This window comes from Geotrypetes seraphini, chromosome 2 (assembly GCF_902459505.1).
Source record: "Geotrypetes seraphini chromosome 2, aGeoSer1.1, whole genome shotgun sequence".
Classification (NCBI taxonomy): domain Eukaryota; kingdom Metazoa; phylum Chordata; class Amphibia; order Gymnophiona; family Dermophiidae; genus Geotrypetes; species Geotrypetes seraphini.
The window spans coordinates 408137914-408153239 of record NC_047085.1 but is presented as its reverse complement, the minus strand read 5'-3'; the positions used below and the strand labels follow the sequence as shown (position 1 = coordinate 408153239).

General features: G+C 45.2%; 1 protein-coding gene across 1 annotated transcript in view; it reads left to right on the top strand.

Moving 5' to 3' along the window:
* The first annotated feature begins 8071 nt into the window (after positions 1–8071).
* LOC117355600 overlaps positions 8072–15326 on the top strand; it is a 38439-nt gene continuing 31184 nt past the window's right edge. The window contains exons 1-2 of the mRNA XM_033934395.1: positions 8072–8143; positions 13138–13237. Of these exons, the coding sequence (XP_033790286.1) occupies positions 13161–13237 (77 nt within the window). The 5' untranslated portion in view covers positions 8072–8143; positions 13138–13160. The remainder of the gene's footprint in view (positions 8144–13137; positions 13238–15326) is intronic.

The following is a 15326-nucleotide window of genomic DNA, read 5'->3' as shown; positions in this document are numbered from 1 at the left end:
TCCCACCCCCTTGTAGGCCTGTCCCCCCCTTGAAGGCCTGCCTGCCTGTCCCCCCCTTGAAGGCCTGTCCCCTCCCTTGAAGGCCTGCACCCCCTTGAAGGTCTGCACCCCCCCCCGAAGGCCTGCCCCCCCCCGAAGGCCTGTCCCCCCACTTGAAGGCCTGCCTGCCTGTCCCCCCCTTGAAGGCCTGCACCCCCTTGAAGGTCGGCACCCCCCCTGAAGGCATGCACCCCCCCTGAAGGCCTGTCCCCCCTTGAAGGCCTGTCCCCCCCTTGTAGGCCTGCACCCCCTTGTAGGCCTGTCCCCCCCCTTGTAGGCCTGTCCCCCCCTTGAAGGCCTGCCTGCCTGTCCCCCCCTTGAAGGCCTGCACCCCCTTGAAGGTCTGCACCCCCCCCCGAAGACCTGCACCCCCCCTTGAAGGCCTGCCTGCCTGCCTGTCACCCCCCTCCCCCTTGAAAGTCTGCCTGCCCGCCCGCCCGCCCCACCCTGAAGGCCTGATGCCCCGACCCACCCCGAAGGACCATTCGCCCCCCTGGCCTCCCCGCACTACCTATGAAGCAGCCGCAGCAGGATCGCGACGTCAGCTATCTTTGCGCTGCTTAGGAGCTGCTTCCTGCGCCGCGGTCCCGCCCCCTCCTCTGACGTCAGAGGAGGGACGGGACCGCGGCGCAGGAAGCAGTGCCCAAGCAGCTGAGGGATTGCTGACGTCGCGATCCTGCTGCGGGCTGCTTCATAGGTGTGCTGGAAGGTCAGTGGGGCGAGCGGTCCTTCGGGCGTGGGGGGGGACTGAGCGGCAAGGCCGGGAACACCCCCTCAGGGCTGGTACCCGGGGCGGCCCGCCCCCCCCCCCCCCCCCCCCCTAGGTACGCCACTGATTCTCTGACTCCTCAATAAACATTATGGGGTGGGGGAAGATGGAGTTAATATTGTAACAGGGTGCCTGTGGAACATTTTAAAGAAACTGGGGAATTCTCTAAAAGGTGGCCTTAATCGCAGTGCCTAAGTTGGGGATCCATGCCGAACTTAATTTTTTAAATTGGCTTAATTGGCACAGCAATTGACCACGCCAGTTTTCAGTCAAATATAAATAAAAATGAGGCAAATTAAGAGTTCAGTGCCGAACTCTTGGGATGCCTAGTGATGCCTTTGTTAAGAGGTAGGTGTGGTTATGGGCAGAGATTAGGCATGAGGCTTCTGACATAGATGCCACAAAATTAGGTGAGTTAAAAGTTGGCCTAGAATGGCTAACAATGCCTAAGTCCATCTAGGCACCGCTAGGCGTGATTCTATAAAGGGTGCTGTTTTTTGATTAACACTGAGTATGTCACAATGGACTAAGTCCTCAAACTTATAAGACAACAAATACAACAGGACTTATTGTAAATAATTGTAGTCGAAAAATGCCCCTCTAAAATCTCTTTAGCTCTCAGATGCCTGCACTGATTATAAATCAGTCAAAGCAGGAAAATGGTATCTTTCATCGAGCTGAGAATTAATTCAGGGTTTTTTTGTGAAGTGCTCTATGCACTGACTATAGGATTTAACGGAATGGGAGGACACCATGTGGATTTAGGAGCCAAGATCGTACGGTCTTGAATCGAGGATTGAGTTGAAAAAAAGACTTTTAACAGTAATTTCCTTATCAACTTCTCCAAGTCAACATTAAACTGGAATAAATCAAATGTTGTAGAGGGCACAAAAGAAAGGCCATATGTTAATACTTTTAACTCCAACTGATTCAACGGTCTATTCGACAAATTTTCGACCCCTGATGAAACCGTTTTGAAGGCGAAACGGGTCCCATAGGGCTATCAGCTATAACAGCTACGTCCTTTGAGCAGGAGTACCGGCTAAAGATTAAAGCAAATAAAGATAAGTGCTGGACTTCTTGCCATACAGTTGCATTATATATTAGCACTTTAAGATTTAATTTATGCACAGAGCAATTCACAAAAAAACCCCAAATTAATTCTCAGCTCGATGAAAGATACCATTTTCCTGCTTTGACTGATTTATAATCAGTGCAGGCATCTGAGAGCTAAAGAGATTTCAGTGGGGCATTTTTCGACTACAATTATTTACAATAAGTCCTGTTGTATTTGTTTGGCTGTTTTTTGATTGACAACTGCGCTGAGCGATACCTACAATGTAGATGCCGTTTGGCACCATTTATAGAATCTAGCCCAAAGTACCTATTTTATACCTGTTTACTATCTAAGAAACTCTCACAAATAAATTGATTTATGATGGGCCATTATACTCTGGAGAATATGAATCATATTTGGCCAACATCCCATATTTGGCCAACATCCCCATATTTGGTGATCAGTCCCTGTTCCCCCCATTTAAGCATTAGTCCAACGTCATAGTCCTTTCAATACTTCAGAATCAATGAATATAAAATATTGCACTTAACTGATTTTCAAGAGCTCTCTCAAAATAGTTCAAACTTGTCCCATTTATGCTTCTGACATGATACCATGTTTCAAGGATTCAGCTCTATCTACATCAGGTACAATTTCTCAACCACTATAACTTGTGGTCAATGCTGCAATTTTTCATTGTACTATGAAGACAACATAGACGCTTATGAACCATTATAAAGAAGGTTCTCTGATTGATCTGTAAAAGTCCGCAAGCTTTATGCTTTACCCATGCATTTTATAAAATGCATACATAGATCACAACTTCTTACCAGCAACTTCCAAATTACAACCCAAGAAATACTCATGCTTGGAGATTTAATAAGTATGCCCCAACTTTGTTGGTTGGGATGGGATTTTTCAGCAGCCCCTCACAATGTGATTTGCTGAAACAGCTAAAATGTAATTAACTGTCTTATACTTGGGTGTGAACAAGAGTGTTGAGATCTTCATAAACGAAACCAGTTAAGAAACCATGTTATATGTTTGCAACTAACATTTATCAGTTAATTTGTTTGTTTGATAGTTGGTATATCAAACTGTAAATAAACTTGGAATTTAGCCTAATACAAGCAACCTTGCCAGGGAAAGAGCCTAATGTGAATTCTTAGTGAAGATTCCTGTAGACACAGTGGCTCCAGTTAAGCAATTGGTATCTGTCTGTCCTTATGAATCTTCCTTCCAAATCTCCAGTCACTACTGCAGTCTTACAACAAATATAAAAAATTAAGGTTCTGTCTGCTCAGGCGGCATCAGCATAAAAGATTCACTGTAGCATCTCAGGTCTCTGAGCTCCAACTGAGGTCAATATTCCAAAGAGTTGTCTGGGTAATGTCAGGAGTTACCCAGTCAAATGTGTGCTTTTTATATAGTATTTCTGTCCTGGAAACCAAATAAATTCTGTCCAGACATCTCATTGTCAAGATAAAATGTAACCAGCTATAAACAAGAGTAGAAAAAGGTGTACTGGGAGAGTGCATTTTCTGGTTAACATTATCTTGTTAAGCTGAGCCACACAAATTTTTGCATTGGCATAGATGAGTATGGCCCAGATTCACTAACCTGCCCGATCAGGCCCGATCCAGGCAGGTCCGACGAATTCAGGAACGAAAAATATGGAGATGAGGGTGATCGGAAGAATACCCCCATCTGCCTGCATGGATCGCTGTTGTGCGATCTGCGCACATGCGCAGACCATCTGTAGATGGCCTGCGCATGCCCGTCTGAGACGCAATCTTTTTTTTTTTTTAACTTAAAACTTTTTTGTTAGTTTTTAACCCTGCAAGCCCATGTTTTTTACCTGCTTTAAACCCGCAGGTTAGAATCACAGGCTCACAGAGTGTGGAAAGGCAAGATAGCTTTGGGGAAAGGTAGGAGAACGGCGATGCGGCAGGAGAGATTCGGGGAAGGACAGGAGAACGGCGATGCGGCAGGAGAGATTCGGGGAAGATCGAGGCAGAGCAGGGCGGCATGCGGGACGAGCAGCAGGAGATAAGAAGCAGGGCAGAGCAGGGAAGCATTCGGGGGTGAGCAGGCAGGAGAGATTGAAGGGCAGAGAGCCGGGCTTCCAGTCAGAAAGACGTTTTCGACTGGTCCCCAGCAGTCGCTTATTCAAGTGATCGGCCAGCCCAGTCGGATCGGATTGATGGTATTGTGAATCGTGTCCCAGCCTACTTTGCATGCGTTTCACCTCATTTACATGCATGGATTCGAAGCGGATCGCAGGAGAGATAAGTGAATCAGGCCGAAGGAAATTTGATAGTAAAGGGGTTCGCATACCAATCGGTACATGATCGGTTTGCTTTGTGAATCTAGACCTATGTCGCTTAATGGTTAGAGTAGTGGGCTCAGAACGAGCAGTCAGGTTCAAATCCCACTGTAGCTCCTTATAATTTTGGGTAAGCCATCTAACCTTCTGTTGCCTCAGATGATGAGTCCTCCAAAGACAGACAAATACTGCACTTGCATTATACCATGTCATGAGTTTTTGGACTTGTAATAGTAAATAAAAAATAAATTTAAACCAGATAAGTTATTCAGTTAACTTAAGTGCTGACCTTGTAGTGGCCGCCATCACATTTAAACTGAAACCTAATTTACCATGAATATAAGAACATAATGTCACAGGCAAGGTAGTACAGGGTGGTCTAGAATTCCAGTATCCACTAGCATGACCTGCAGCAGACCTGTATTCCTTGCCCAGCAGATGCCCAGGCATCCCAAAGTCACATGGAGGGGAAACAGATGTGCAAAAGGTTCTCAAAGTAATAGAAAAGAGGCTAGTTCCCAAACCAACCCTTGGACTGCAGTTTTCCAGTGCCCCCCGCCCCCCCCCCCCCATTGGTACCCCACTGGTCAGTCTAATGGTTCATCTTGCCCAGTATCCTGTTTCCACAGTGGTCAGTCTAGGTCACAAGTACCTAGCAGAAACCCAAATAGAAGCAACATTTCACACTACTGATCCCATGTCTGTCTCAATAGCAGACTAAGGACTATGACACTTTTTCATATATACTAATATGATAATTGAACCTACAGAATAACAAGCACTTCCCAAACATTATTTAGCACAAGGTTAGCTCCTTTGTATAACATAAATAGAGAATCCCTCTCCTTGTTCTGGCAAAACTAGTAATATTTTATGTTAATCCAACAAGATAAAGAAGGTATATAGCTCACTTTTTGCAATAGAAGTTAAGAAATAGTATTCTTTCAAAATTGACATTAACTTGAGACATTCACTGTACTACCTCTGGTCTCTATGATCCAGGAGACCAATAAAGTGGTGCCTCCCAAACTTGTTCTGAGGGACCCTAAGTCAGTCTGGTTTTCAGGATATCCTCAACGAATAAATATAAGAACATAAGATTTGCCGCTGCTGGGTCAGACCAGTGATCCATCATGCTCAGCAATCCGCTCACGTGGCGGCCCTTAGGTCAAAGACCAGTGCCCTATTTGAGTCTAGCCTTACTTGCATATGTTCTGTTCCAGTAGGAACTTATTCAACTTTGTCTTGATCCCTGAAGGGTGCTTTCCCCTACAAGAGCCTCCGGAAGAGCGTTCCAGATTTCTACCACTCTCTGGGTGAAAAAGAACTTCCTTACATTTGTACAGAATCTTTTCTCTTCTAACTTTAGCGAGTGCCCTCTTGTTCTCTTCACCTTAGAGAGGGTGAACAATCTCTCTGGCTCTACTAAGTCAATTCCCTTCAATATCTTGAATGTTTCGATCATGTCCCCTCTCAGTCTTCTCTTTTCAAGGGAGAAGAGGCCAAGTTTCTCTAGCCTCTCGTTGTATGGCAACTCCCCCAGTCCCTTAACCATTTTGTCGCCCTTCTCTGGACCCTTTTGAGTAGTACTATTTCATTTCTCATGTACAGCGACCAGTGTTGGATGCAGTGTTCCAGGTGGGGGCGTACCATGGCCCATTATAATGGCATGATAACCTTTTCAGATCTGTTCGTTATCCCCTTTTTAATCATTCCTAGCATTCTGTTTGCCCTTTTCGCCACCACTGCGCATTGCACGGACGGTTTCATTGACTTGTCTGCAAGTACTCCCAAGTTTCTTTCCTGGAGGCTCTCTCCGAGTATAGCACCAGACTTCCTGTATTCGTGCATGCAAATCTATCTCATCAATATTCATTGTGGATATCTTAAAAATCTGACTGATTTGGAGTCCTTAAGGACAGATTTGGGAACTATTGCCCTGAAGACTACAGTAAACTTTAGGAAACAGAGATTTCAGTATTATGTAATAATCTCTGAACACAGAGGAGTTGATGTTCAATTGATTTAATCAGATATGAGAGGCTACTTCCTTATCTCCCTCCCAACAAACACCATGCATCACCTCTCTGTGTCCCTATTCCCACAGATATCCAGCTTCCCCCCTTCCTCACTCTTCTCTTCCCACACCTTTGTTGTCCTGTAAGCTCTGCCTTAATTACATAAGCTTCAAACACATGATTTTAAAGTGTTTTAGTATTGTGCAAATGAAGACAGAGCTTGCAGGAATGGGAAAATGAATTCCTGCGGGGACAGGGAAAAATTTGTCCCCGTGCCATTCTCTGCTTGTTAGCTTTGTTTCTTCACACAACGTGCAATTATACTCTGGGATTCATTGCCAGAGTATCCTGTTTCCAACAGTGGCCAACCCAGGTCCCAAGCACCTAACTAGATCCCAAATAGTAAAACAGATTTTATGCTGTTTATCCTAGGAATAAGCAGATTTCCCCAAGCCATCTCAACAATAGCCTATGGACTTCTCTTTTAGGAAATTATTCGAACCTTTTTTAAACCCCGCTAAGCTAACTTATTTCATCACATTCTTTGGTAACGAATTCCAGAGTTTAATTACAAGTTGTATGAAGAAATATTTTCTCTGGTTTGTTTTAAATCTACTGCTTAGTAGCTTCATCGCATGTCCCCTAGTCCTAGGGGATTTAAGTGGGCCAGAGAGACTCCAGACCACTTAAATTTCCTGGGGCCGCCCAACTGCCAATATTCAGTGGCAGTTAACTGGGCAGTGTTGCTGAATATCGTCTCTGATTGTCCATGTGCATATCTTTTAATTAGGGTTACCGTATGGCTCCTGAAAAAGGAGGATGGATTGAGACAGCCGGGTTTTACTTCTACTGAAAACAATGGAAGTAAGGAGGACAGATAGAGACATCTGGGCTTTATTTCCATTGAAACAATGGAAGTTAAACCTGGATGTCTCAATCCGTCCTCCTTTTTCTGGAGCCATATGGTAACCCTATTGTGACGCTTTGCAATTTTTATATTTGCTGATTTACAATTTCCTTTTTAGCTTAGTTTTTTATTTTAATATAATTATGATTTTATTATGCATTTTGATTTGTTTTAATGCTAATTGCAAATGTTTGACATATTATTGTTCTTTTAAATATGATTTTAATTATGGTTGTTTCATTTAACTAACAATTATTGTACCTGATGCAGCCTTGCAGGCAAAATGTGGCCACATTGGGGATTGTATTACTTAGTGCAATTAACCCCCTCTTATATGATACGGCGATAGCAGTTTCTAGCATGGGGAGCCGTGCTGAATGGTCCGTGCTGCTCCCGACACTCATAGAAACTCAATGAGCGTCGGGAGCAGCGCAGGCCATTCATCGCAGCTCCCCGCACTAGAAACTACTATCGCAGTTTTGTAAAAGGAGGCCTAAGTCTCTTATTTTCATTTTATGATCTGCTGGTTTTTCTGCTGCTATACAAATTCAGAAAACTTAGCCAGACAAAAACTCTCAAAAAATTACACTATTTATCTGTATATCTTTAGATCCTCTATGTGTATACAGTAGATCTTCTGTATAAAGGGCCTTCAGGAGCAGAACTCAAAAAGAAACAAACTTTCATATTGAGTAATAATTTCCGCCACTGGCTTTGTCATCGGCTCAATATATGCTTTTGTGACAGAGTGATTGAAAACCTGCCACTTCCCCTGCTCAGACTCAGAATAAACCTCATGAAAACCCGGCACTCCCCCTCCTGGCTAAATTGTCTTACAACCACAGCAGCAGTGAGAGAGTTTTCCTCAGGAAGGGGGAGGGAAGAAAAGTAGGAAACCAGGAAATGACTCAGGGGAACTTAAAAGGCCTAGCCAGACCCATTAGGAGAGAATAGAGATGTGCTAGAGGGGACCTAGGAGCTGGAGAAGCTGGTTGGAAGGGCTTGGCACTGACAGAGTATGTAGGAGGTAAGACTCTACTGCATTTAAAAACCTGCCTTTGTTCTAGTGCCTTCTAAAACCTGGGACCAAATGCTTCCTAACTGTTTCCTGTACCTAAAACAAAGACTGTTTGGGCATGTCAAGCCCTAATAAGAATGAGACTTGTGTTTGGAAAAAGACTGGGGAAAAGCCTACTTGGGTTTTTTTTTTGAAGAACACAAACTTATAGGAGCTTGTGAAGAAACAGGCTCTGCACTACTGTTTAATTAAAGAGTTTTTTTCTTGAATACTCAGAGTGTGGTCTGTTTGTTTGTCTGTGCAACCCTTCTCCGGAGCACACTGCCTACCTCTATCACAGCTTTATATAAACAATGCTTCATAAATCTTTGATATCTCATAAATCTTTGAAGTTCAGATTGAAAACTCATTAACAAAGCTTGTTCTTGAGCTATAACAGCACACTGCCCACTTTACAAATTCAATTGAAAACACTTATCTTCAGCTGTAGTAGCAAACTGCCGACATGCATGTTTTGCAATCTGCATCAGGGCAAAGTTATCTAAAAGAGATCAATGAATATAAATTCCCAATATTTGCTCAATCTCAAAATCAAAATTTTCATAAATAACAAAAATAGCCCTTACTATTAGAGAGCGCTCGACTTCAGTCATGCTTAAAACAGCTCTAGCAACTTGGCAGTGCAGCGTCAGTGGCCACAAATAACAATCCCCTCCATACACGTCCGCGATAACATCATCACTACATGGCAATTCCTAATAGGTGTTTAAAGTCAAAGACATCCAATCCAGTTCTGCATTTAGTCCACTTAGCTCCAAGGTCTTCAGTTCAAAAATCCAGGGTTACTCTTTATAGTTTAAAAGAAACTCAATATCTCCACCTTCTCACCCAGCAGTAGTTTCTTATAAAACTCACCGTTTGAAATGAATGTCCCATTTATTCCCAATGAGACACCAACGGTGCCAAAGCTGTTTTATTTTTTAATTGGGACATGTTCAGTAAGATGAGTTCTAATAAGATCACAATTTGCCGTTTTGGGCATCGATAGCTGAAATATTTCAACTAGGCCCATATGTTCAAAACTCACCATGCCTTTAACAATTGACACTAAACCAGTTTAACCTGTTTAGCAAATAAGTATTTCCGTTATCGATGCCCAGAATGGCAAATCACGGTCTTTTCTGTGGTTTGTAGATGCCTCCGATAATCATATGTAAATAGATTACAAGCTCATCAATATTAAAATGAGCACTCCGATCGATACCCAGATGATGCACAAAATGAAGCGCCATTTTTTAATACTCCAAAATGCTTCAAAATCTGACAGGTCTGGAGGTGCTGGTAGTGTTTAAAAAAAAGCACTCTGAACAACAGCTTTATTTATTTTTAATAGGCACAGAAGTCATGCCGAGAACCCCCCTTCTCCCAATGACAGCCCACATCCCCCCAACTTAAAAAAAATTGGCAGGAGGGAAGCCCACTTTCTCCTGTGTCGGCCATTTAGACCCCCCTCTCCCACCACACACATGAAATTGAAGATCGACATGAGGGATACCCACTATTTCCTGCCACCAGGGCCCTTCTGGGGTCCTGCTGTAAACCACCCCATGAATCCATGATCCCCTCCATGATCCCCTAAATTGAAGATCTGTAGGAGGGATGCCTACTCCCTCAGGCCACTGCCCCCTCCCATGAACCCACATTAAGGGGAGGGACATTAAGGTGGGCAGACTAGATGGGCCGTGGGCCCTTATCTGCCGTCTATTTCTATGTTTCTATGTTTCTATGTAACCTCCCCTGACCCCCTTTACCTCTAAATTGAAGATCGACATGAGGGATGCCCATTCCCTCCTGCCAGCAGGCCCACTTCTTCAAAATGGTGGGATGCATCGGGAAGGATTCTAAGGCTCTGATTGGCCCAGGTGGCTAAGAATCCTCCTATGGGAGGGCCTTAGGTGTCTGGGCCAGAGTCTTAACTGGGGTTACTCATATTTTACCTTGATTTTGGGGCCTTAACTTGTGATATATCACAGCAAGTTGCAATAGGTTATTTGCATAGTAATGAAATGTAAAACATACATTTTCATGCTTTGTATCTCATTAGTGCCCAACCCACGGCAACTTAAATAACATCATGACATTTTATGTCTAGTGGTGTTAGGGCTTCTATGAAACTGCGATAGCAATTTGTAGCACAGAGTGCCACGCTGAATGGCCCGCGCTGCTCCCAATTCTCATAGGAACTCTATGAGCGTCGGGAGCAGTGTGGGGCCATTCAGTGTGGATCCCCGTGCTAGAAACTGCTAGCGCAGTGTAATAGAAGAGGGGGTAAATTTCATTAATGGTTAAATAATGCAAAAGTCCTAACATTACTTGATAAATTCCTTCCAAAGGCTCTTATTTTAGAAATTCTATTCTTGTTTTGGACATCTACAAACTGGCATGGATGTCCAAATCCAAGCCCTCTTGCCCCGCCGACTTCCCAACTCCCCGACAATATCGGGCCAGGAGGGAGCCCAAGCCCTCCTGGCTCTGGCGAACCCCCCCTGCTAGTTGTTCGGGCCAGGAGGGAGCCCAAACCCTACTGGCCACGGCGACCCCCTACCCCTACCCCGTGCTACATTACGAGCAGGAGGGATCCCAGGCCCTCCTGCCCTCGACGCAAACCCCCCACCCCCCAACGACCGCCCCACCTCAAGAACCTCCGACCGCCCCCCCAGCCGACCCGCGACCCCCCTGGCCGACCCCCACGACACCCCCACCCCCCTTCCCCGTACCTTTGTGTAGTTGGCCGGACAGACGGGAGCCAAACCCGCCTGTCCGGCAGGCAGCCAATGACGGAATGAGGCCGGATTGGCCCATCCGTCCCAAAGCTCCGCCTACTGGTGGGGCCTAAGGCGCCTGGGCCAATCAGAATAGGCCGGGGAGCCTTAGGTCTCTCCTGGGGGCGGGGCCTGAAGCACATGGGCCCAACCCAACCATGTGTCCAAGGCACCGCCCCCAGGAGGGACCTAAGGCTCCCGGGCCTATTCTGATTGGCCCAGGTGCCTTAGGCCCCACCAGTAGGCGGAGCTTTGGGACGGATGGGCCAATCCGGCCTCATTCCGTCGTTGGCTGCCTGCCGGACAGGCGGGTTTGGCTCCCGTCTGTCCGGCCAACTACACAAAGGTACGTGGAAGGGGGGTGGGGGTGTCGTGGGGGTCGGCCAGGGGGGTCATGGGTCGGCTGGGGGGGCGGTTGGAGGTTCTTGGGGGGGGCGATCATTGGGGGGAGGGGGTTTGTGTCGAGGGCAGGAGGGCCTGGGATCCCTCCTGCCCGTAATGTAGTGCGGGGTGGGGGTAGGGGGTCGCCGTGGTCAGGAGGGCTTGGGCTCCCTCCTGGCCCGATATTGTCGGGGAGTTGGGGAGTCAGCGGGGCAAGAGGGCTTGGGCTCCCTTTTGCCCCGATCATGTCGGGGAATCGGGGGGCAAGATGGCTTGAGCTCCCTCTTGCCCCAATCGTGTTGGGGGTGCCGCGGTTGGCTGGGGTAAGAGGGCTTGAGCTCCCTCTTGCCCCGATTGTGTCGGGGAGTCGGCGGGGCAAGAGGGCTTGATGTCAGAGAAAGGGCGGGACCGCCGGAAGAAGCAGCACAGGCGCAGGGCTCACAGAAGGGCCGGGACCACCAAGAGGAAGCAGCAGGACACCGGTAGGAGCTTTTACATGATGGGGGGGTCCGGAGGCTGTGGGGTTGTGAGCGGTCCTTCAGGCTTGGGGTGCGGGTGGGAGTGCGTGCGAGCGGTCCTTCGGGGTGCGGGTGCGTGCGAGCGGTCCTGCGGGGGAGTGAATCGGACGTCGGGGGGGGGGGGGGAACTATGTAAAAAAAAATTTGTACAATGCGCTCATGCATATAACGCGCAAGGATATGCGCGGTTTGTAAAAACCACGTTTAACGCGCGCGTTATATGCGAGAAAATATGGTAAGTGACTTGCCCAGGGTCACAAGGAGCAGCGTGGGTTTGAATCCACAACCTCAGGGTGCTGAGGCTGCAGCTCTAACCACTGTGCCACCCTCTCCCCAGACTACCTGGCAGCATCAAGACCTCTCCCCCAGTCCCCCTCCGTTATTCCCCATAGGATTTACCTTTTCAAGCAGTGGTGGTCTGGGGTGTCCAAGCAGGAGCAAGGACCACTTCCTCCTGCCCAGCCCTGCTTTTCTCTAGCTCAACTCCTCCCCCCCCAAACCTCCACTGATTGAAAAAGTAGCTTATATGGGGACTGGGGGTAGGAATGGAGGGGGCTGGAGGTATTGATTCTGCAGGGGGGCTGGGGATCTATATGCTGCAGGATCTAAATGATATAAAAAGTTGTGGGGGTAAATGACATTCTATGAGGTCCAGGACTTGTTCTGTTTCCATGCTTGTAGTATTACAAAGTAAAGTCCAAATATCTTTTACTACTACTACTAATTATTATTTCTATAGCACTACTAGGAATATGCAGTACTGTACACATAATATGCAGGTACTATCTCGGTCCCTAGCAGGCTCATAGTCTAAAATTTTGTACTAGAGGCAATGAAGTGCCAAGCAACATTCCCAGGGTCATAAGGAGGCTACAGTGGATGCTTTAGGGCAGAGGGGTTATGAGTTAAAATCAACCTCGAAAAGGTGGGCTTGTAGTCTGAATTTGAATACTGAATCTTTTGACATTATACAGCAAATAATGAGTACTTGACATTCCATATGTACCAGATGTGGATTCAATTTTTTAATTAGCACATACATGTTAAATGGGAGATCTTGGAAGGCCATCAGTCTTCAGATGATACCATCAATTCAAAAGGTTCTATGTCACAATGGTGACATGTCAAAGTGTTCCAGGGGCCCTGAGGCAAAGAATGAGTTTGTGTAAGATCATCCTTGCCAGACAACAGTTTTTCCAGAAAGTAATTCTTTTTCGAGCTCTGCTGCCTCTAGTTTCTAATAGGATTCTGTTTACACTGGGATGATTTTTCTTTATTGCAGGATTCCAAAACCCTCACTCTCACATGAAGAGGTCTTCAGGGCATCATGGAGAACTTGAAATGATGGCACCCTCTGAGGATTGCCCAATACAAACAACTGGGTAAATAATATACAAAAATTTGTTCCAAAAATAGATAACAACAAAAAACAACAAAGGAACAAACAAAAGGACATTTAATACCTTTTTAAACCAGGACTTTTAAAAAGGTATTAAATGTCCTTTTGTTTGACCCTCTGAGGATTGTCAGGATTTCTTGTTCATTAATCTTTTACATGAAAGAAGTAATTATAAACATACTTATACCTGAAAGCTCTTTAAGATTTAAAAATTATATCTCCACAAGTTCTATAAATAAATAATTAATAAATATTAATATATTAATATAAAGTGCAATGTGTGCTTTTAAGTTTATAGATAAGATTTGATATGAATTTCATAGTTTATATCAAGTAGATATAGTTATATGACATCCTTTATGGTTATCATAGTTCAATAAAGTTTAAATTTTAATTATATTAATGTTTTTTAACCAGAAAGTATGAGTTTTGAGATATTGTTCACGTTTTTTCTTCACATTTTTTTATTTATTTTGTTCCACAGTGCCCCCTTCCTGACAACGCTGTTGCATAACTAGAGTCGAAGGGAGGTCATTTTTATAAGAACACGGGGTTTATTAAGAGCATTCAAGATTGTAATGAAGAGTTTATAGCGTTGTGTTATGGTTATGATCTGCCTTCGCTTCACTTTGCATGCATCAGATAAGTGACTTTCGATATTTTTATATATATTCTTATATTTATGGTACTCAATGAAATGGAAGGCAGAACAAGGGACGCTTTAGTGCAATGATAATCCTTCAATACAATCAGCGCGTGTACGTTCATTGGTACAAATGCACTTTTTGGTTGGTGACCGAGCACTTTAAAAGCACACGTTGTACTTTATATTAATATATTTATATTTATTAATTATTTATTTATAGAACTTGTGGAAATATATTTTTTAATTTTCAAAGATTCAACACAAGTAATTTTGTATAATTACTCCTTCAACAATTTTGAGAGCTCTTTAAGATTAACGGATCAGAAGATTTTTTTTTTTTTTTGTATTAAACTTGCTGGATAACAATAGAAAAGGTTTACCCAATCTAGAACTTCAGAAAAAGGTTGCTTCACTCAAGTTTGGGGTTAGAAAATGGCTGTTTAAAAATTATTGATTTTGATGAATAAAAAAATATTAAAATGTTACTGGTGACAATTTTCAAAATACACCTGTTTTTCCATAAGTAGAAATTTGTTTGAAAAACTATAGCCCAGGATTTGTAGATGTAGGGTTCTTTATCCAAGGTCATAAGCTAATTAGTTTTGGGAGTTGAGATAAATTGCTCCCTATTCATTTCAGAGCCTTTTTGAATGGTTACATTTCACTGTGCATGCCATTCCTCCAAATGTGAAAACTGGACAGGGCTATCAGGATCTCTCACAGCTGCAGGAACTATGGAGGTTCATGGCACTAATAATTATTTTCTTTTATTTATTTTTAAAATTTAAATACCATCTAGAACCAAGGCGGTTTTCATCCTATATAATAAAACCCTAGCCGCGCATGCGCACTCCTACTTGCGTGTTCCATTTTCCCTGATCCGTGAGATGTAGGTCCGTGGCCGCAGGAGTGCACATGCACGAGTCCCCAGCCTTACTGCTTCCCAGCATCTACCTACACTCGCCGGCAGGACTGGCCGCCAGCGCTGGATTCCCTGCTCTCCACAAGACAAGGCTTCTGACGCTGGCGGGGATTGAGAGGAGCCGACGCGACACTCGCCTGGAGCAGGCCAGACTGCGGGGCGGGCGGGGAAGCGCCAACAAAAAAGACTCCAGCCACGAGCCGCTCAATGGGACCAGGCAGGCAGGCAGCCACACGAGGGAAGGCAACAGAATGAAAAAAAAGGTAACGTGCAGGGAGAAGCTGGGCCTGCCTGCGGGGAACACAATAAGGGAAGGGGGGCCCTTGGAGCAGGCTAGACCACGGGAAGGGGGAGGGACCAAAAGGAGCAGGCCACATCGTGGTAAGAGTAGGGAAGGGGAGTGGTGGAAAATGCTGCTACTGCTGCACAGGGACCTGGAGGGGGAGGGAAATGCTGTTGCAGCTGCACAGGGAAATGAAGGGAAAGAATGACAGACAGACAGCA